The sequence below is a fragment of the Odocoileus virginianus genome, chromosome 3 (assembly GCF_023699985.2).
Source record: "Odocoileus virginianus isolate 20LAN1187 ecotype Illinois chromosome 3, Ovbor_1.2, whole genome shotgun sequence".
NCBI classification, from domain to species: Eukaryota; Metazoa; Chordata; class Mammalia; order Artiodactyla; family Cervidae; genus Odocoileus; species Odocoileus virginianus.
This window is the reverse complement of record NC_069676.1, coordinates 20,599,710-20,621,293: the sequence shown is the minus strand read 5'-3', so window position 1 is coordinate 20,621,293 and position 21,584 is coordinate 20,599,710. Positions and strand designations below refer to the sequence as shown.

General features: G+C 36.3%; 1 protein-coding gene across 9 annotated transcripts in view; it reads right to left on the bottom strand.

Annotated features, from left to right (window-relative positions):
• RAPGEF6 (Rap guanine nucleotide exchange factor 6) overlaps positions 1-21,584 on the bottom strand; it is a 226,566-nt gene that overhangs the window by 83,286 nt on the left and 121,696 nt on the right. For 8 of the 9 annotated variants that reach the window (XM_020900686.2, XM_020900691.2, XM_020900664.2 and 5 more), the window contains 4 exons: positions 20,568-20,699; positions 7,093-7,270; positions 4,953-5,089; positions 780-938 (listed from right to left, as the gene is read on the bottom strand). In XM_020900686.2, coding sequence (XP_020756345.1) covers positions 780-938; positions 4,953-5,089; positions 7,093-7,270; positions 20,568-20,699 — 606 coding nt within the window. The remainder of the gene's footprint in view (positions 1-779; positions 939-4,952; positions 5,090-7,092; positions 7,271-20,567; positions 20,700-21,584) is intronic. The other variant, XM_070465064.1, reaches the window with a different exon arrangement.

The window sequence follows — 21,584 nt, the reverse complement described above, 5'->3', positions numbered from 1 at the left end:
GTAAGAACTCAAGTGACATCAGTTCTTTTTTACTTAGCTCCTTTACTCAACAAAAATCAAGGTAAAATAAATAAATCATGCACAAAAAGACCAAAGAAGTTAAATCCGTGTGAATTCTGTTCTAAAAGGAGAAGTAAGCAAATACTTCTTTCAAAACTGACACTATGCAAAGAAAACATGAAGCAGGAGTAAGTTAGAAACAAACAACTCAGAAGTTCCTATTTCTTCCTCTACTGAAAAAAAAAAAAAAAAAGGAGACTGAGCTGGCTAATATCACATAGATATTTAACAAATAAACATTTATTGGGTATACTCTCTTTAAAATATGTATAGTTTAATTCCACAAATATTTGCATCAGATATAAAATCTACTTTCCTTTATTAACTGTGAGTTTTTCAAACTTCTAATTCTCAAATCAAGCTATTTTATTTTGAGGAAGGAAAAAGGCTCAGCCATTTAAAATCAAGAAACAGGAGAACAAAAAAAAAAAAAAAACAAAAAAAACCCTCAGAAACAAAAGAACATACACTGCTATATTTAGAATAGATAACCAACAAGGACCTACTCTGCAGCAAAGGGGACTTGGCTCAATGTTATGTGGCAGCCAGGGTGGGAGTGCAGCTTGAGGGAGAGTAGATACAACATTTATGTGCGACTGAAACTATCCTTCGCTGTCTACCTAAAACTATCCTAACATAAATAATCCACTCTACACCAATATAAAATAAAAAAATTTTTAGAAAAAGAAACAAGAGAACACAACCAGTGATAAGCTTACCTGACAGTCATCTACTTTAGTCCTAACAACTCCATGCATGTACTGTTTATCCAGAGTGGGTGTGATTCCAAAACTATTTCCCATAAAGAGATTGTCAACTTTTCCATCTGGATGACTGATTTCCACAGTGCCATTTAAAATAACATACCATGAATCAAGCTATAGAGAAGATGACAGGTTTTAAGAATCTTTGAGAAAAGATGATTATGTGTTAACTTTGAAAAATAATCAGTACACAGAACTCATATAATTTATAAAAGATCTCATTATATTACTGAATATTCTGTCAGATCAGAATATATTACTAAATAACACCCTGTTTCTGTTAAGCAAACGACTACAGTTTATTTTACTCTTTCTTCTTTTAGTCACCAAAGGAAATCAGGGACCCTCATAACTGACCAAAATACTCTTAAGACAAAATAACGTTATGGCTAAGACCACAGTTTAGTTGCTTAGTCATGTCCAACTCTTTGAGACCCCATGGACTGCAGCATGCAAGGCTTCCCTGTCCATCACCAAACTCCCGAACTTGCTCAAATTCATGTCCATTGAGTTGGTGAAGCCATCCAATCATCTCCTCCTCTGTCATCCCCTTCTCCTCCTGCCTTCAATCTTCCCCAGCATCAGGGTCTTTTCCAATGAGTCAGCTCTTCACATCAGGTGGCCGAAGTATTGGAGATTCATCTTCAGCATCAGTCCTTCCAATGAATATTCAGGACTGATTTCCATTAGGACTGACTAGTTTCATCTCCTTGCAGTCCAAGAGATTTCAAGAGTCTTCTCCAACACCACAGTTCAAAAGCATCAATTCTTGGTGCTCAGCTTTCTTTATAGTCCAACTCTCATATCCATACATGACTACTGAAAAAACCATAGCTTTAACTGATGGACCTTATTTGGCAAAGTAATGGCTCTGCCTTTTAATATGCTGTCTAGGTTGCTTTACTTCCAAGGAGCAAGTGTCTTTTAATTTTATGGCTGCAGTCACCATCTGCAGCGATTTTGAAAATCACCAAGAAAATAAAGTCTGTCCCTGTTGCCATTGTTTCTCCATCTATTTGTGATGGACTGGATGCCATGATCTTAGTTTTTTGAATGTTGAGCTTTAAGCCAGCTTCTTTACTCTCCTTCTTCACTTTCATCAAGAGGCATTTTAGTTCCTCTTCACTATCTGCTATTAGGGATGTGTCATCTGTGTATCTGAGCTTATTGATACTTCTCCCAGAAATCTTGATTCCAGGTTGTTCTTTATCCAGCCCAGCATTTCACAAGATGTACTCTGCATATAAGTTAAATAAGGAGGGTGACAATATGCAGCCTTGAGATACTCCTTCCCAATTTGGAACCAGTCTGTTGTTCCATGTCCAATTCTAACTGTTGCTTCTTGACCTGCATGCAGGTTTCTCTCGAGGCAGGTAAGATGGTCTGGTATTTCCATTTCTTGAAGAATTTTCCTCAGTTTGTTATGATCTACACAGTCAAAGGCTTTGGCATAATCAATAAAGCAGAAGTAGATGTTTTTGTGGAACTCTCTTGCTTTTTTGATGATCCAACAGATGTTGGTCATTTGATCTCTGGTTCCTCTGCCTTTTCTAAATCCAGCTTGAACATCTGGAAGTTCATGGTTCATGAGCTGTTGAAGCCTCGCTTGGAGAATTTTGAGCATTACTTTGCTAGCGTGTAAGATGAGTGGTATCGTGTGGTAGTCTGAACATTCTTTGGCATTGCCCTTTTTGGGGACTGGAATGAAAACAGACCTTTTCCAGTCCTGCAGCCACTGCTGAGTTTTCCAGATTTGCTGACATATTGAGTGCAGCACTTTCACAGCATCATCTTTGAGGATTTGAAATAGCTCAACTGGAATTCTATCACCTCCACTAGCTTTGTTTGTGGTGATGCTTCCTAAAGCCCACTTGACTTCACATTCCAGGATGTCTGGCTCTAGGTGAGTGATCACACCATCGTGGTTATCTGGAACATGAAAATCTTTTTTTATATAGTTCTTCTATGTATTCTTGCCACTACTTCTTAATATCTTCTGCTTCTGTTAGGTCCATACCATTTCTGTCCTTTACTGTGCCCATCTTTGCATGAAATGTTCCCTTGGTATCTCTAATTTTCTTGAAGAGATCTCTAGTCGTTCCCATTCTATTGTGTTCCTCTATTTCTTTGCACTGATCACAGAGCAAGGATTTCTTATTTCTCCCTGGTATTCTATGGAACTCTGCATTCAAATGGGTGTACCTTTCCTTTTCTCCTTTGCCTTTGGCTTCTCTTGACGTACTCATCTGGAAGTAAGACCACAAACTCTTGGAATTTGAATCCACATCTGCCACTGACCAGCTGAATGAGTTTGGGAAAGTTGCTTCAGTTTCTCTACTGCTATAATGGGTGGAATAATATCACCTATCACAATTGAACTTTTGTGTCAATTAAAAATGAGTTTATTATAAATCAAGTAATAAATAGCAATAAATTCCAGACTGGAATAATGTCTGGCACACAGCAAATATTCAAAAGAAAAAAAAAAAAGGTAGCTAATGATTATGAAAAACTATTAAAAACCTGAATTTTAAGGTATACCTAAAAATATATCAAAAATTTCTAATGGTAAGAAAATACTGCTCTCAATTTATACCAACGTATTTAATGCTGTAAAGAGACATATTGCAATGCCTACTGCATATCCATGAAAGACTACTTGTTCTCATTTAATATTCTTTTTATTAGTCTAAACTTTCAAAAATTTTAATGTGATTTAAGGAAAATCCAGATTATCAGTTCATAAGAAGAATCAGTGACAAGAAGAAATATTTTTGTCAAAACTGTGGGGCTTTGTTATTTCAAATATAAAATGTAATTATTGTGAAATTTTACAATTATACAAGTCACTTGAGGACAAGGCCCGTGTTGGGTTTTTCCACCACTATCCTCACAGTGTTTAGAATAGTACGTGGCAAAAAGCAGGCACGCAACAAAGTTTTGCTGACAGAACTGTAAAAAATTAAAAGACAAAATTTGTGGAAAGGTTATTTAAAATCCTACTGTTTGTATAGTTGTCATTAAAAGTTTAGTATTTTCCTCCTGTGTTTATCTTATCTCACACTGTTGAACTATTTATTCTATGCTTTTAAAAAAAATTTAATACTATATTCATTTGTTCAAACTTTTTTTTTTTTTAGTATAACCCATGTGTTAAATGTTTTCTAGGATATGGGGAGAAAGCATGTAAATGAAGCTAGAGGTAAGGCCCCACCTTCAAAGATTTCTATCAAATCAAAGATTTCTATTACAATCATTTGAAAACCTATATGATATTATAACTTGTGGCCATATACTCATTTAGTTAACCACTGCTTATTTGGGGGATATATTTTGGTTATTTCCAATTTTTAATATTATACATATGTCACAATGAATACCTTTTGCCATAACTCTGAGTTTTATATTGTGTCTGGAGGAGAGACATTCAGAAGGGTAATGATAGATTAGAGACTGTTAAAAGCCCATGTTAAAAATTGCTAAATGGTTTTCCAGAAAAACTGCTTATATTCCTATTAACAGTATATATGACAATGTTCACTGACTGATATCTCACTATCAATTTTTATCAGTTCAATAAGAAAACCAGTGAAGTGCTACCTAATAGCAGTAACACATTTCAATTCCTCTGAATCCTCCCCTCCACCCATCCACAAGTTACCATCCAAGCATTTTTAAAAACAAAACTGCCACATAAACACCTCAACTGACAGCAGTTCACTAGGAGGCACAGGTACGAATACATTTCCTTCGTTTAAAAAGAAAATGGGTAATATAAAAAAGGGATAAGGAGATTAAATACTTGATAAACATTTAATAATATTATAAATATACTAATAATAAGAATATTTTCAAGTCTTACAACTTAATTTGAGAAGTTAAACAAATTTGGCCCAATGAATTACTGAACATCTATTTTGTGTAAAGTCCATGGCCAGGAAGTAAAAATTAAGGCAAAATAAAAAATGAAACTTATCTCTTCAGATATTATAACTACCCCAAAATCAGCATTCATTTAAAAAACTGTATAACTTTTAAGTCAAGATTTATACAAGTTTATGAAAATTAAACATTCTAAAAATTAGCTGCCACAACCAAGTAATATGTACCAGTTATTGGCTAACCTACCTCTTGCCCATCTTCAAGAATAATAGCTCCAGCCTGCTCTACCACTTCAAAAATCATCACTGAACAGAGTTCTCTCCTTACAGACATAGTCATGTTTGCAAAAGCAGGAAGTTGGTGCATAAACTCCAGCAATTGTTCTGTTAGAAAACAGAAATTCTAGTTTAGTGCTCATCAAGGACTACAGTTTAAAGATACAATAAAATCTAGAATCCAATACCCAATTTCCTAATCAACTTAGGAATTCATGATGCCTAACTAGAGAAGCCAAGATGCAAGATGACTATTGCTTAAAAAAATCTGGTTAATGGATACATTCAGACTCACACAAAAATACAGGCATAATGGAGACACCAGAATTCAGAGAAAACCTGGAAACTACAGGCTCAGATGAGGCTGGAGAGTTTAGCTAATTCTCCTTGCAGGAGATGCTATTTCAGGGTGGTTAGGTTTAGTGATGCCCTTTGATCTCATAAATTACTGAAAAGAGCTTCTGTCTGTTTCTTACGGGCGAGAGTTTTAAGTAGTTATTAATAAATGTCAGTAAGTAATTAAATTAGAGATAACAAATGTGAATACTACTTTAAGACTTGTCAAAGCAAATACAAGGTAACTGTCTAATTTAACCAAGAGCTGTTTGAGTGCCTGAGTCCCTTCCCTTGTGTAGATATATGAGTGATAAAGACAAATATAAAGAAAAAAAAAATACATTTAAGCAGTCAGCTAAAGCTGAAGTAGGGGGAAATGATAAGGAGTTATCAACCCACAGATAACTGTAAGTTAATTATATTTCATTTTAAAAATAAACCTTGTAAAAAGTGCATAGTGTACAATTCTTTATCACTGAAAATGCACTTACAGTTTCTGTCCAGATAGCATTCACAGCATGAGTCTCAACTGTAGGTTGCGTAACTATACTATATGTTATTAGCATGATAAGGAATGTTTAAACATATTGATCTTCACTCCCATAGACTATAATAATTACTAGCAATATCTTCTGATTTGAATCACAGCAATGTAACTCTTAAAACAGAAATCTAGGATAAAATTTTAAATGAATCATAATATATAATGATACTAAGTAATCTTTGTCCTTAAAGATGACATTAGCATCTTTAGTATTATTCAATCTCTAATGTAAATTACAAGAAATTAAAGAAAAATTCATAAAATTTGAATCAAAAGCTGGAGAGGCAAAACTATGATTTTTTTTAATAACATCTGAAATCTTTTAAAATTCACAGACACTGGACACCGATGTCCTGTGTTGTAAACGTCTTATGGACATGAAAGGGAAAACCACTTTAATGCAATCAAAGCTTTTGTTTTATAAACTGGGGCAAACAGAATGTGAGGCCTCTCATCACCCAAAGATCGTCAAGGTTGATTCAGCTGATCTGGTTGTCCAGGCAAGTGTCCCCTTCCTCCCTTACTGCTTCAAGCATGTGTCCCTCCTGAAGTTGTACACTTAGTCAAAGATGACAATCTGTCCCGATACAGGAGTATCTTGAAGAGAACATTCCTTGACAAAGGGGAACCATCCTTTGGTTAAGGGTATATGAGGAGTTGTGTTCCACTGCTAGAACCTCCGAAGAAGCTCTCATATCAGGGCAGCTAGCCTCAAAGATGTCCCCAGACAAATCCGGCCTCTTGATGGTCATGTCTGGATGCAGTCCCCTCCCTTACTGCATGAGGGTTGCTCTGTGTGACAAACATAACTGGGAAGAAGCAATGATGTGTCATTCCTGAGGTCAGATCAAAAAAGACACTGTGGCATCTGCCTTATTATCCCCTGAATTATTGGCTTTGGGAGAAACCAACTGCCATGTTGTGCGAACTTTTAAGCCAGCTCTGGAGGGGCCTGCGTGGAGAAGAACTGAGGTTCTATGACCAAAGTCACATGAGCAGCAACCTTGGAAGCAGATCCTCTAGCTCAGTCCAGTGAAGCCTCATATGACTATAATCCCTGCCACATTCTGACTACAACCATGTGAGACAGAATGAGCCAGAATCACTCAGTGAGGCTGCTCCTGAATTCCTGACCCACAAAAAATTTTTGGCGATAATGTGTCATGCACCAACAGGTAACTATATATACATTAAACTATATATTACTATTGTGAACAGATGTATTTCTTACCAATGTCATCATCAGTTTTATCTGCAGGTTCTTTTTCCAGACATTCTCGGACAAGATCTCGCCCCTGCAGAGGATCTGTTCGATCAATCTCTTCATCTTCCTCTTCTTCATCTTCAGAATCAACAGGTCCTTCTGGAAGACGTGTTAAATCGACATCTCCTACCTCACTTTCAGTAGCCTACAGGAAGAAATCTCGATCACTTATCACTTTATGTTATAAAAAATTATGTATTACAATCTGAATGAAATAAAACTATCCCTTCCACTAAATATTATCAAGAATTAGGCAACACTGTATGTTGGATCAAAAACAAAATGATACTTATTAATAAAAGGTTCTCTGCCCAAAATACAGACCATCATAAGTCTCCGACAGTAAGTATAAAATGGTCAAGAGATTCAAACATCACTAAATGTATTAATACGTTTTTCCAAAAAACACTTATATTCCTTAAAAGTACATTTCTTAAAATATGAAGTGAAAGAAAGACAGTTTACAAACAATCATTTTAGGAGTACCTTCTTAGTTTATGTTGGCTATTTTAAATAAGGTTATTATTCTTTCACCAAAGGTTTAGAGTCTAGTAGAGTAGGGAGTCACATAAATTAAGAAATAAGTATAAAACAGGTAAATAACAGTACTGAAAACTGCTAAAATGCAACAACTATGAAGGACTGAACAAATACTTACCCCTTTCCAATAACTTATTACTCAATCTAACAAGCAAAGAAAAGCCAAGGTTACTCTAGGCAATCTTGAAGAAAATAAACTTATACTAACAAGCTGAACTTTGTAAATATACTAGTCTCAGATATTTGTAAAAGAATTACCAGATTTTTTTAAAAATGTAAATTTAAATGTCACTCAGAAAATGAGAATGTATTTTGGGAAATAAAACTCTGCTGAAGTGGACTATTCAGCAGTATTTCTAAACATTATACTCACTTGATTCATATTATAAATGAAAAAGCATGAATACTGAAGCAGATATGAAAAAAGTGAGTAGAACATACAGGAATTTTCATAACAAATAAGTACTCATATGAGAGTATTAACTGAAAACTACAGAATCTTCATTCAAATACTTAAGTCTCATCTCCTGTGTCAAACATTCACTAATTTGTTCCTCTCCAACTTAACCCACTATTTCAAAAGGAAACAGAGCCCCGTTTCCGGCCAGGTAAGCTACAGGAGAAAGTCCTTTCCTATGGATTTTTATAACTGGAGCTGGAGAGTAGAGCATCTTTTCTTCTCTGGTTGATGAATTGGAAGAATGTGATGCAGGGCAGCCCACAGCCACATGGGAATGCCTTTCTGTGGTGGGAGAAAATGGAATCAGCTGACAGAGAAAGGGGTAGAGGAATGCAGAAGAAGGACACGGAACAAGAAGACAGCAGACATAAAGAGATCAAGACTGACACAAAGCAACAAACATCAAAAGCCAAAAATGTGTCATGCTGGACAGAGATGCAAAGAGCAAAGCATGTACAGCAAAGATGACCTCTGACAGCAAGTGTCACAGAGGGCGAGGGAGGAAGAGCAATCAAGCTACCGGGAGTGAAACGACTAGACAGACAGCGGCAGACACAAGCATCCAGGTTCCTTGAGGTCAGAGCTGCCTCTGTTTTCTCTGGGGATCAATAAATTATCCTTTCTGGCTTTTGTTAATTCAAGTTAAGGCTCTAATACCTCCAACTGAAAGAGTTCTGATTTGTTTTATAAGACCACGTTCTATACTTCCTATGGACTTCGGCACAGCTTTCAGTAAAAGTTTTAATGAATAGTTAAACTATATTAAAACACCTAACTTGAAATCTTGAAGATTAGACAAGCTGGCTCTTAAGGATCATAGAGGGGCAATCCTCTCTTACATGACTAGCATGCTCTCTTAAGTCATTTTTGACTATGAAACGTTAGTATTTAAGTGAAACTCATTTCTAAACGATGTACCTTTGGAACTAAAAACTTTCTAGCAAGTTACAACCTCTTTTCAAAAATAAGTAGCTTTAATTTAAATCTGCAGATACTAAAACAACTTTTCCAAAATCCAATGTATTTACAAACACTGATTTTAACCTAAGAAATGAGTGTTAGAAAATCATTGAAGTAATATTTTTCACACAAGTTAATTAAATTTTTCAGAATTTAGACACTCACCTCTGGTATAATGGTCTTTTTCTCTATCAAGTTTTAAGGATAATCTACATTAAATTTGAGTTCTTAACTACCCTGTCTTCAACTCAATCTCAGGGTTTCATCCTCTGATCCAGACTATTTCAACCTCATCTCATTCTTACCTTTTAGATTTTTTCTGATAAAAAGAGGGATAACTCACAATATTAATAAAGGCAAGACGCAATTCAGTTATGTGGACAATAAGGAAGGCTTGCTATCACTTGCATGAAAAATGAAGGTATTAAAGAAAATAACTGTTTGGGGAGAATGAAAATCATGGGTAGGGATTGGGAGAAGGCTACTAAGATAACTCTTAGGAACTTTTTAAGGCCATCTGAAAATGAAAGAATATAATGATTTTTATCATGTCTTCTTTTACCTGAACATTTTTCAAAAGAAAAAGAATGAATAAAATTAGTTAAGAGAATAAACTCAACTGCTAAAGCATTCAGAGCCTACAAGAGGGATGATGTGGTAAAATAAGAATTAAGAATAAAAAATATCAAAGAGTGACCAGAAACATGCTAGAAAATTAAAAAGGTTTTCATAATTAAAAAATAAGTCAACAAAAAGTTCGATGTAGAGTCCAAGATCTTAGTCTCTGACTAAACAAACAGAAGCCAAATCTTTAAGGTAAAGGTAGGTATGATGACCACCAAGACTGGAAGTCACTATATGATGCTGCTGAAGATGCAGTTCCTAGGAATGAAGTTTCTTCAATAATTAAATAAGATTTTTTAAAAACTGTAGTATCCACAGTGTCTAGCATACAATATAGAATTATTAGACAGATGAAGAAGCTAGAAAATGTGACCATAACCTGGAGAAAAACCAATATAAGAATATCTAGGAATGATGAAATTAGGAGACATGAATTTTTGACATTTAAGTAAATTCAGGGATTTAAAAGAAAATACAAATGTAATTAAGGGTAAAATGGGAAATACCAATAAAGAAGTGTAAATTATAAAAAGAGTAATTTGAAGAAGAGCAAAAAAAAAAAAACCACAAACCACCCAAAACTACAAAAACTGAAGCAAGGGCTTCTAACGGGTAAAGAATCCACCTGCTAATGCAAGAGATGTAGGTTCAATCCCTGGGTCAGGAAGATCCCCTGGAGGAGGAAATAGCAACCAACTCCAGTATTTTTGCCTTGTAAATTCTAAGGACAGAGGAGCCTGGTAGGCTACAGCCCATAGGGTCGTGAAGAGCAAGACACAACTGAGTGACTAAACAAACTAAAGCAGAGACAGGAAAAAAGCAAAAAAGAAAATTTAACAGAGCCTCAGAGACTCAATATGATAATATCAAAGTTGTTACAAAAACAGTAGGTCAAAAGATATGCCACATTCATTAAGTTAGGGTATGAAAAAATTTGAAAGTCTGTCCTTTCAACTATTTTATCCCAGCAGCTGGGATACAGTAGACCCTCAGAAAGATTATGACAAATGAATTAAGCCCAGGGGGAAAAATGTATAATGGTCAAAGGGCTAAAAAGTATTAAACTTTTTGTGTTTTCCTTCCCATAGTATGAATGTGTCTCTTTGTATATGTATAAATATAATTCGATGAGGCAGATAGTCTGAGGTGATTTTCTGTTGACTTGGCCTTCTCCAAATAAATCACCAGAGGATATTCTTTTTCTGTCTGCACCTACATAAACATGAAGCTCTATGAGGAGAACTGCACATTAGATTGAGAAGTTACACAAATTACAGAAGCCACATTTTCAAATTTAGAGCAAAGATTAAGCAGAACCTGAGATTTTCAGTGCTTATCTTTACTGAATTTCCATTTTCAGTATTTCATTCAACCTTTTTCATGGATCATTTATTCCTTAAGTTTCCTCTTAGTCTTTCTAATCAGGGCAACATCCCTGTGAAATTACTCCTTCACAGTAATGCATTCTAGGCTGGCCCAGTCCAGTATCTCTACAACAGGGCAGGTAGGAAGGCAAGGTCTTCCTTTGTTCTGGATTATCAATCAGTTAGTACTAATCCTATGCATTTTCCCTGGAAACAATATTGATTTCTATTTTCAAATGTTATTCAACTAAAAACATTTCTAGATTGCTTCTTAACTGCCAACACTGCTTAACTCAGAATGAGATACAAAAGGAAGAAAATGCACACTAAAAATCAATTATGACGATGAAAAGATCAAGCTTACAGGTTAAAAAGCTACTCTAGAAAGTTTCATACAGTCAAAGCTATGGTTTTTCCAGTAGTCATGGACAGATGTGAAAGTTGGACCATAAAGGCTGAGTGCTGAAGAAAGGAGAGTCCCTTGGACTGCAAGGAGAGTAAACCAGTCAATCCTAAAGGAAATCAACCCTGAATATTCACTGGAAGGACTGATGCTGAAGTTCCAATACTCCAACCACCTGAGGTAAAGAACTAACTCGTTGGAAAAGACCCTGATGCTGGAAAAGAATTGAAGGCAGGAGGAGAAGGGGATGACAGAGGATGAAATGGTTGGATGGCATCACCAACTCAATGGACATGAGCTTGAGCAAACCCCAGGAGATGGTGATGGACGCCAGGAAAGCTTGGCGTGCTGTAGTCCCTGGGGTCACGAAGAATCAGACTCAACTTAGCGAATGAACAATATCAACAACAGCAGCACAACATAAAAAAGCAGAGTGAAAAAAGTGATAAGACCCATAGAAAAACTGCTGTGGGTTCCAACATGTGAGAGGCAATACAAAAATGTTATCTAGGTGGAGCTGTAGGAAGAACAGAATTATAAAAGCAGGACTAGGTAAAGATAAACTCATTCAGGGAATAGCATATGTATTTGTCATGGACTAGAATCTAGAATGTGTAAAACGAGAAACAGTGGAATATAAAATCAGACTTGCAGATTGTGGTCAGAAATTGTAGGAACTGGAATTGAGGCTTGTGACTTGAATATAAATTTGAAATGAAGGGTGTAAATTAGATAACAGTGAAGCACTGAAGATTTTCAAGTGGAGAAGGAAAGTCATATTCTTCTTACAACGAAAGTGGAAGTTTAAGAAATGGACCTATACATAGAAAACTATAAAACACTGATGAAAGAAATCAAAGAGGACACAAACAGATGGAGAAATATACCATGTTCATGGATTGGAAGAATCAATACTGTTAAAATGACTATACTACCCAAAGCAATCTATAGATTCAATGCAATCCCTATCAAGCTACCAATGGTATTCTTCATAGAACTAGAACAAATAATTTCACAATTTGTATGGAAATACAAAAAACCTCAAATAGCCAAAGCAATCTTGAGAAAGAAGAATGGAACTGGAGGAATCAACCTACCTGACTTCAGACTATACTACAAAGCCACAGTCATCAAGACAGTATGGTACTGGCACAAAGACAGAAATATAGATCAGTGGAACAGAATAGAAAGCCCAGAGATAAATCCACGAACCTATGGTCACCTTATCTTCGACAAAGGAGGCAAGAATATACAACGGAAAAAAGACAACCTCTTTAACAAGTGGTGCTGGGAAAACTGGCCAACCATCTGAAAGAATGAAACTAGAACACTTTCTAACACCACACACAAAAATAAACTCAAAATGGATTAAAGATCTAAATGTAAGACCAGAAACTATAAAACTCCTAGAGGAGAACATAGGCAAAACACTCTCTGACATAAATCACAGCAGGATCCTCTATGACCCACATCCCAGAATTTTAGAAATAAAAGCAAAAATAAACAAATGGGACCTAATGAAACTTAAAAGCTTTTGCACAACAAAGGAAACTATAAGCAAGGTGAAAAGACAGCCCTCAGATTGGGAGAAAATAATAGCAAACGAAGCAACAGACAAAGGATTAATCTCAAAAATATACAAGCAACTCCTCCAGCTCAACTCCAGAAAAATAAATGACCCAATCAAAAAATGGGCCAAAGAACTCAACAGACATTTCTCCAAGGAAGACATACAGATGGCTAACAAACACATGAAAAGATGCTCAACATCACTCATTATCAGAGAAATGCAAATCAAAACCACAATGAGGTACCATTATATGACAGTCAGGATGGCTGCTATCCAAAAGTCTATAAGCAATAAATGCTGGAGAGGGTGTGGAGAAAAGGGAACCCTCTTACACTGTTGGTGGGAATGCAAATTAGTACAGCCACTATGGAAAACAGTGTGGAGATTTCTTAAAAAGCTGGAAATAGAACTGCCATATGACCCAGCAATCCCACTTCTGGGCATACACACCAAGGAAACCAGATCTGAAAGAGACATGTGCACCCCAATGTTGATCGCAGCACTGTTTATAATAGCCAGGACATGGAAGCAACCTAGATGCCCATCAGCAGACGAATGGATGAGGAAGCTGTGGTACATATACACCATGGAATATTACTCAGCCATTAAAAAGAATTCATTTGAATCAGTTCTAATGAGATGGATGAAACTGGAGCCCATTATACAGAGCGAAGTAAGCCGAAAAGATAAAGATCATTACAGTATACTAACACATATATATGGAATTTAGAAAGATGGTAACGATAACCCTATATGCAAAACAGAAAAAGAGACTCAGATGTATAGAACAGACTCGTGGACTCTGGGAGAAGGCGAGGGTGGGATGTTTCAAGAGAACAGCATCGAAACATGTATATTATCTAGGGTGAAACAGATCACCAGCCCAGGTTGGGTGCATGAGACAAGTGCTCGGGCCTGGTGCACTGGGAAGACCCAGAGGGATCGGGTGGAGAGGGAGGTGGGAGGGGGAACCGGGATGGGGAATACATGTAAATCCATGGCTAATTCATTTCAATGTATGACAAAAACTACTGTAATGATGTAAAGTAATTAGCCTCCAGCAAATAAAAATAAATGGAAAAAAAAAAACCAAATATAGATCAATGGAACAGAATAGAAAGCCTAGAGATAAATCCACGAACCTGTGGTCACCTTATCTTCGACAAAGGAGGCAAGGACATACAATGGAAAAAAGACAACCCTTTTAACAAGTGGTGCTGGGAAAACTGGTCAACCACTTGTAAAAGAATGAAACTAGAACACTCTCTAACACCATACACAAAAATAAACTCAAAATGGATTAAAGATCTAAATGTAAGACCAGAAACTATAAAACTCCTAGAGGAGAACATAGGCAAAACACTCTCTGACATAAATCACAGCAGGATCCTCTATGACCCACCTCCCAGAATATTGGAAATAAAAGCAAAAATAAACAAATGGGACCTAATGAAACTTAAAAGCTTTTGCACAACAAAGGAAACTATAAGCAAGGTGGAAAGACAGCCCTCAGATTGGGAGAAAATAATAGCAAACGAAGCAACTGACAAAGCATTAATCTCAAAAATATACAAGCAACTCTTGCAGCTCAATTCCAGAAAAATAAATGACCCAATCAAAAAATGGGCCAAAGAACTAAACAGACATTTCTCCAAAGAAGACATACAGATGGCTAACAAACACATGAAAAGATGCTCAACATCACTCATTATCAGAGAAATGCAAATCAAAACCACAATGAGGTACCATTATACGCCAGTCAGGATGGCTGCTATCCAAAAGTCTACAAGCAATAAATGCTGGAGAGGGTGTGGAGAAAAGGGAACCCTCTTACACTGTTGGTGGGAATGCAAACTAGTACAGCCGCAATGGAGAACAGTGTGGAAATTCCTTAAAAAACTGGAAATAGAACTGCCATATGACCCAGCAATCCCACTTCTGGGCATATACACCAAGGAAACCAGATCTGAAAGAGACACGTGCACCCCACTGTTGATCGCAGCACTGTTTATAATAGCCAGGACATGGAAGCAACCTAGATGCCCATCAGCAGATGAATGGATAAGGAAGCTGTGGTACATATACACCATGGAATATTACTCAGCCATTAAAAAAGAATCCATTTGAATCAGTTCTAATAAGATGGATGAAACTGGAGCCCATTATACAGAGTGAAGTAAGCCAGAAAGATAAAGAAAGACCAATACAGTATACTAACACATATATATGGAATTTAGAAAAATGGTAACGATAACCCTATATGCAAAACAGAAAAAGAAACACAGATGTACAGAACAGACTTTTGGACTCTGTGGGAGAAGACGAGGGTGGGATGTTGTGAGAGAACAGCATCAAAACATGTATATTATCTAGGGTGAAACAGATCACCAGCCCAGGTTGGATGCATGAGACAAGTGCTTGGGTCTGGTGCACCAGGAAGACCCAGAGGGATGGGATGGGGAGGGAGGTGGGAGGGGGGATCGGGATGGGGAATACATGTAAATCCATGGCTGATTCATGTCAATGTGTGGCAAAAACCACTACAATATTATAAAGTAATTAGCCTCCAACTAACAAAAATAAATGGAAAAAGATAAAAGATAAAATTTAAAAAAAAAATGGAAATAGGCAAAGGTAACTGAGACTTTGACACAGATAATATTCTTAACAGAAATATTAAAGACAAGTGGAAGAAAACATGTAGCAGCTCAAAGCTAGTTGAAGTATCAAAGGAACTTCCTGGTGGAAATGTGGCACCAGAGTTTTGGAGAGAGTGGCAGTAGAACTCTTGAGTTAGGGAATCATGCTGCCATGAAGTGGAATTTTTAGCATCATGTTTCCTTTCTATATCAAAATCAAAAAGCTAAGTGGGGGATATATGTGTGCCTCAAGTTATTTAAACATAGATTGATGCAAAGTGCTTTAGTTCAATAATTAACTTTTATATTCATCCAGCTCTTGGAAAAGGAATCCAGAAAGCAACACTCCTTATTTCTCCTGAGTATTCTTTTAAGATATATAAAATACTCTAAGAACATTCTAACATCTTAATGCATCCTCTTAGTTAAATTTTAACTTAATCTGATTAAAAATATATTCATACTGAACCAATTACTTGCATTTTTTCAAAACTGTGATAAAGCTTTTTATTTTTAAGATCTATGAGCTTTTTATTTTTAAACAAGAATACATGGAAGCTCTCAAGGAGGAAATGCATAGGTGCATAGTCACACATTAGGTCATATAAAATGGTGTTTCTGTGAAGAACTGTTCTTAGGATATATCTCTTCTCTTTCCCCCATTCCTCCAAATTAAAAATACAGTTGACTCTTTTTTTTTTTCCATTTATTTTTATTAGTTGGAGGCTAATTACTTTACATCATTGCAGTAGTTTTTGTCATACATTGAAATGAATTAGCCATGGATTTACATGTATTCCCCATCCCGGTCCCCCCTCCCACCTCCCTCTCCACCCGATCCCTCTGGGTCTTCCCAGTGCACCAGGCCCGAGCACTTGTCTCATGCATGCTCTGTATAATGGCCTCCAGTTTCATCCATCTCATTAGAACTGATTCAAATGAATTCTTTTTAATGGCTGAGTAATATTCCATGGTGTATATGTACCACAGCTTCCTCATCCATTCGTCTGCTGATGGGCATCTAGGTTGCTTCCATGTCCTGGTTTATAATAGCCAGCACATACAGTTGACTCTTGAAACAAGATTGGTGTTAGCAGCACCAACTCCCTCCACCCCAATTTGAAAATCTACATATAACTTTACACTCCGTCCTCTGTATCTGCAGTTCAGTACATGCAGCATGTATTTACTGAAAGAAAAAAAAATCCACTTATAAGTGGACACTTGCAGTTCAAACCTAGTTTGTTAGAGGGGTAAATGTACCTGCACATTTTGTAAGGCTCTGCTTAGACTGTTACAATGACTGATAGAGGAACTCACTTTTAAAACCTCTCAAATGCTGAAATTTGGATAACCAGGAAAACTACTTCACATGATGCTGGCCAAGCACGTCATGCAAAATTCTGGGCTAGAGGAATCACAAGCTGGAATCAAGATTTCGAGGAGAAATAACAACCTCAGATATGCAGATGTCACCATTCTAATGGCAGAAAGTGAAAAGGAGCTAAAGAGTCTCTTGATTAGAGTGAAAGAGAAGAGTGAAAAAGCTGTCTTAAAACTCAACATTCAAAAACTAATATGGCATCCAATCCCATCACGTCAAGGCAAATAGACGGGGAAACAGTGGCAGACTTTCTTTACTTGGGCTCCAAAATCACTGCAGATGATGACTGTAGCCACGAAATTAAAAGATACCTGCTCTTTGGAAAGAAAGCTATGACAAACCTAAACAGCATATTAAAGCAAAAATACCACTTTGTTAACAAAGGTCCATCTAGTCAAAGCTATGGTTTTTCCACTAGCCATGTCCGGATAGGAGGATTAGACCAAAAAGAATGCTAAGTGCCAAAGAACTGATGTTTTCAAACTGTGGTGATGAAGAAGACTCTTGAGAGCCCCTTGGACTCCAAGGAGATCAAACCAGTCAATCCTAAAGGAAATCAACCCTGAATATTCACTGGAAGAACTGATGCTGAAGCTCCAATACTTTGGCTACCTGATGCAAAGAGCTGGCTCGTTGGAAAAGACCCTGATGCTGGGAAAGACTGAAGGCAAAAGAAGAGGGTGGCAGAGGATGAGATGGTTAGATAGCATCACCGACTCAATGAACATGAATCTGAAAAACTCCTAGAGAGAGTTAAGGACAGGGAAGCCTGGTGTGCTGCAGTCCATGGGGTTGCAAAGAGTTGGACATGACTTAGTGACTGAGAAGCAACTATAATCCCTCTAATCTTCTTCCACAGTTTTATTCAACTTTTATTTTTAACTATATATTCTATGCCTTCCTTAAAAATTTTTAAATGTAGAAATAATAAAGTCCATTGAGAAAAATACAAGAAAAGCTGAAGAAACATACTAAGAACTACCCACAAACCTACCATCAGCAGAAAAACAGGTACCATTTGGTAACACATCTGTTGAATTCATATTTACATTCCATGTATATAAGACAAATATGTATATACTTAAGATTCTGATTTCTTTTCCTTCTGTTTTTATTTTTGTACATTTGCTTAGTTTTAACCTTTATGCTGTTTCTATCTTTTGGCTACTATTCTGTGCTTACCTTCTCTGGCTACACTTCAAAGAGTTTATCTTACAATTTTGTATATCTTACTTTAGTAATATAATAGTTTTCTTCTCTAAAATTTCTGAATTTCTGGTTTAGTTCTTGACTTTCATTATTTTGGCTCATCTGTTACTCTCCCTAAGTTAATAAAACTTATTTTCTCTTATTGGTTACTTTCTATGTTTCACAGTACCATCTTTTACCTGTGTTTTCATTTATGTGACCTTCTAGAAAATGTTAAACTAAAAGGGCAGAATACAGATTAATGGCTGCCAGCGCTGAGGGATCAGGAGAAGGAACTGACTAAAAAGGAGAATACAAAATACTTTTTCAGGTGATAGAAATATTGTATGTCTTCATGTAGACTATACCACAGAGGGTAAATTTTGCTATTTGTAAATTACATCGCAGCATCAATCATATATACAAACACACTGATGCACGAAGTAGAAGTGATATGACTTAATGGTGAATTATGATGAGCAGGGGATGAGGCCAATGCTAACTTTCAGGTTTCTGGAGACATGAAACAGTATCTTCTTCACTGTGTAATGAAGGGACTTCTTGGCTGTGCAGGAAAGCTGGCAGAGGTATCTGTCCACATTTTATGCTATGTTAAAATGAATCATTTTAAAGGTAGAATGAACTGTGGAAAGTAGACTGAGGAAGGAAAACATACAAAAGGTTGAAGCAGGGCAGCCATACTCATGGTCAGGGTCCTACAGAAGACTCCAACCACACCAGCAGACAGGCTCTAGCCCCAGCCTCAGGTGCGCCATTCTGTAGGTGAACATCCTATAGGTGCTAATGTAAGCACAATTCTTCAGAGGCTCCTCCTCCAAAATTTGCCAAAGATATACAATCCCATTGTGTACAGCCCATCTTTTATTAATAGTTCAGGGTAAAGAACTGGCCTTTCCAAGTGACCTTGAACTTCAGTTTGGTGCACTATCCTTTTGTCCCTTTTCTTATAACCATCGAGGGCTCTGCTCCTTGCTCCAAAAAGGGGATCACATCTGGTCAGAGATGGATATACTAGTGAGAAGAGGTATCATCAACACTACATCTCTGCTTTATGGTCTCTCTTTGCAAGGTCCAGACATTCTCACTAATCTTGAGAAAAATCTACAACCACATCTCTTAACTTCATTAACCCAGGGTCAATCTTCCTTAGGGTTCCTTCTCTAGGAAAAACAGAGTCCAGAGAAGCACAACTCTACTTTGACTTTTAGGTATGCAACAATTTTAACTTAATCCACAAGATACGTCTTTTTGGGAGAAGGTGGGAAACGCACGCAGCCCAACAACCCCATGAACACAGTAAGTGGCCCCTGAACCATCACACTGTCTTTCACATAACTTTTAAAAAATTCCCTGTTCTATCTACAATAAAACATTGAAAAGGGAGAATTCCTTGTTCTACTAATAAAAGGCCAAACAATGGGATGTAGATGGCAAGCCCACAACAATAATCTTTGTAGAGAAGAGACTCACACGAATCAAACACAGAGGCCTTTTTCCATTTTGCACCTGCTGGAAAACTTCCCTCAACAGAGGAATGTAAATTTTCAAAAACCAGCTAAATCCATGTAACTAAACAGAACCACAGTCTAAAATAAAATGTTCTCCTTAGATAGCAATGGTTCTATTTCAAAAGATCAGTACTATATGGTAGCCACTAGTCACACATGGTGCTTGAAATGTGCCTTATATGAACTGAGACATGCTGTATGTTAATATTCTTTACCTTTTGAAGACTTAGTTTGAAAAAATAAAGTATCACATTCATAATTCTTAAAAACTGATTACATGTTGAAATAATAATATCCAAATATACTATGCTAAAAATATATATTCAATTTTACTTGTTTCCTTTTAATTTTAAACTGTGGCTAATACAAAATTTAACAGTCTTTACAATACAAAGGCAACTCTAATTTTCTTCATGACTTTACTTATGGAAGACTTAAATAATCAACTATCATAAAAATCAGTCTTTTTATAAGTTCAGTTGTCTCAAGAACCATTTTCTAATGAAAGCAAATATATATTATATAGATTCACCTGGGTAGAAGAAATTAAGAACACTATATTCACATACTGTTGGACCATATTTACTCAGTCTCAAAAGATAGATCACCTCTTTCATTAGGCTTGTAAATCTGAAATGTAAATAAAGCACATTTTCTCAAAGGCTTTATGTCCGAATTTCATAATCTAATTAAAAGATATATGAATACCTAAGGCATAAGCACATGGTATTTGGCAGAATAAAAAAACATAAGCATAGCATACAAACTCCTAAAGTATTACCTGATAGATATCAGATAAACTGCTGCTTCCAGAGTCACTGGCGATGCTACAACCAGACTGACTAGAAGACACATGAGTCACCTGTGGATGAGGGTTGTCTGCAATGTGCATCTTGGTAAGATCAGCTGGAAGCTGAAGAAGAGGAAAAATAGTTTAAGATAATCTAAGTATCAAATATCAGCATTAGAGAGTTCTTGACACACTGTGTAACTTCTGCAACAAAATTATATGTACATTTCTTTGCAACCTCATTTCTGATCTAAATTCTCCATTTTTACAAAAATCTCAAAAAATGCTAAGAACCAAATTAGTCTTCCATTAAGCAAGCCTACAATGGAAGCTCACTGATCAGTTTTCAAAAGACATTACCATAAATAAGGGTATCTCAGAGGGAAAAACTGGCCTTTCCTTTTCCTCAAAAATAATTGGCTGTTGCTACTTAAACTATAGGAATACTATCCCTTCCCCACCCATAAACACACACACCGCTCACTAATACAAAATGGTTGGAATACCGGAATAAAGTAGCAGTATCTTGGATTAAAGTACAGCATCTAGCATCAAGACTTCAGAAAAGCAAGCGTTCAATATTCCAAAATTTTAGTAAGCCTTTTTTTCATTTAATATTTTATTAGCTTATAGTTGGCCCCTAAAAAAATTTGCTAGTAATCATAATGATGTAATGAATGTCTGTGCTAGGTATATGGCTACAAAGACACAGAAGTCAATGCTTCCTCCATCTCATCTTTCATATGATTATGCTTTTATCAGGGATGAAAGTTGTACAATATAATTCACACCATAAAACTTCAAAAATTTTTACAAAATAAATGCTATAGGAGTTGAGACAAGATACAAAGCACTGTGCTCCAAAGCAGTGAGAGTTTTACATTACGATTTGATGACATATTTCCCAAGTAATGTCTCTGTAGCTTGCTATTCAGGGCCACTGACAGAAATTTACATTTTAGAGCAGGGTTTCTCACTGCATTATTATACAAAAATGTTAAAGAAACA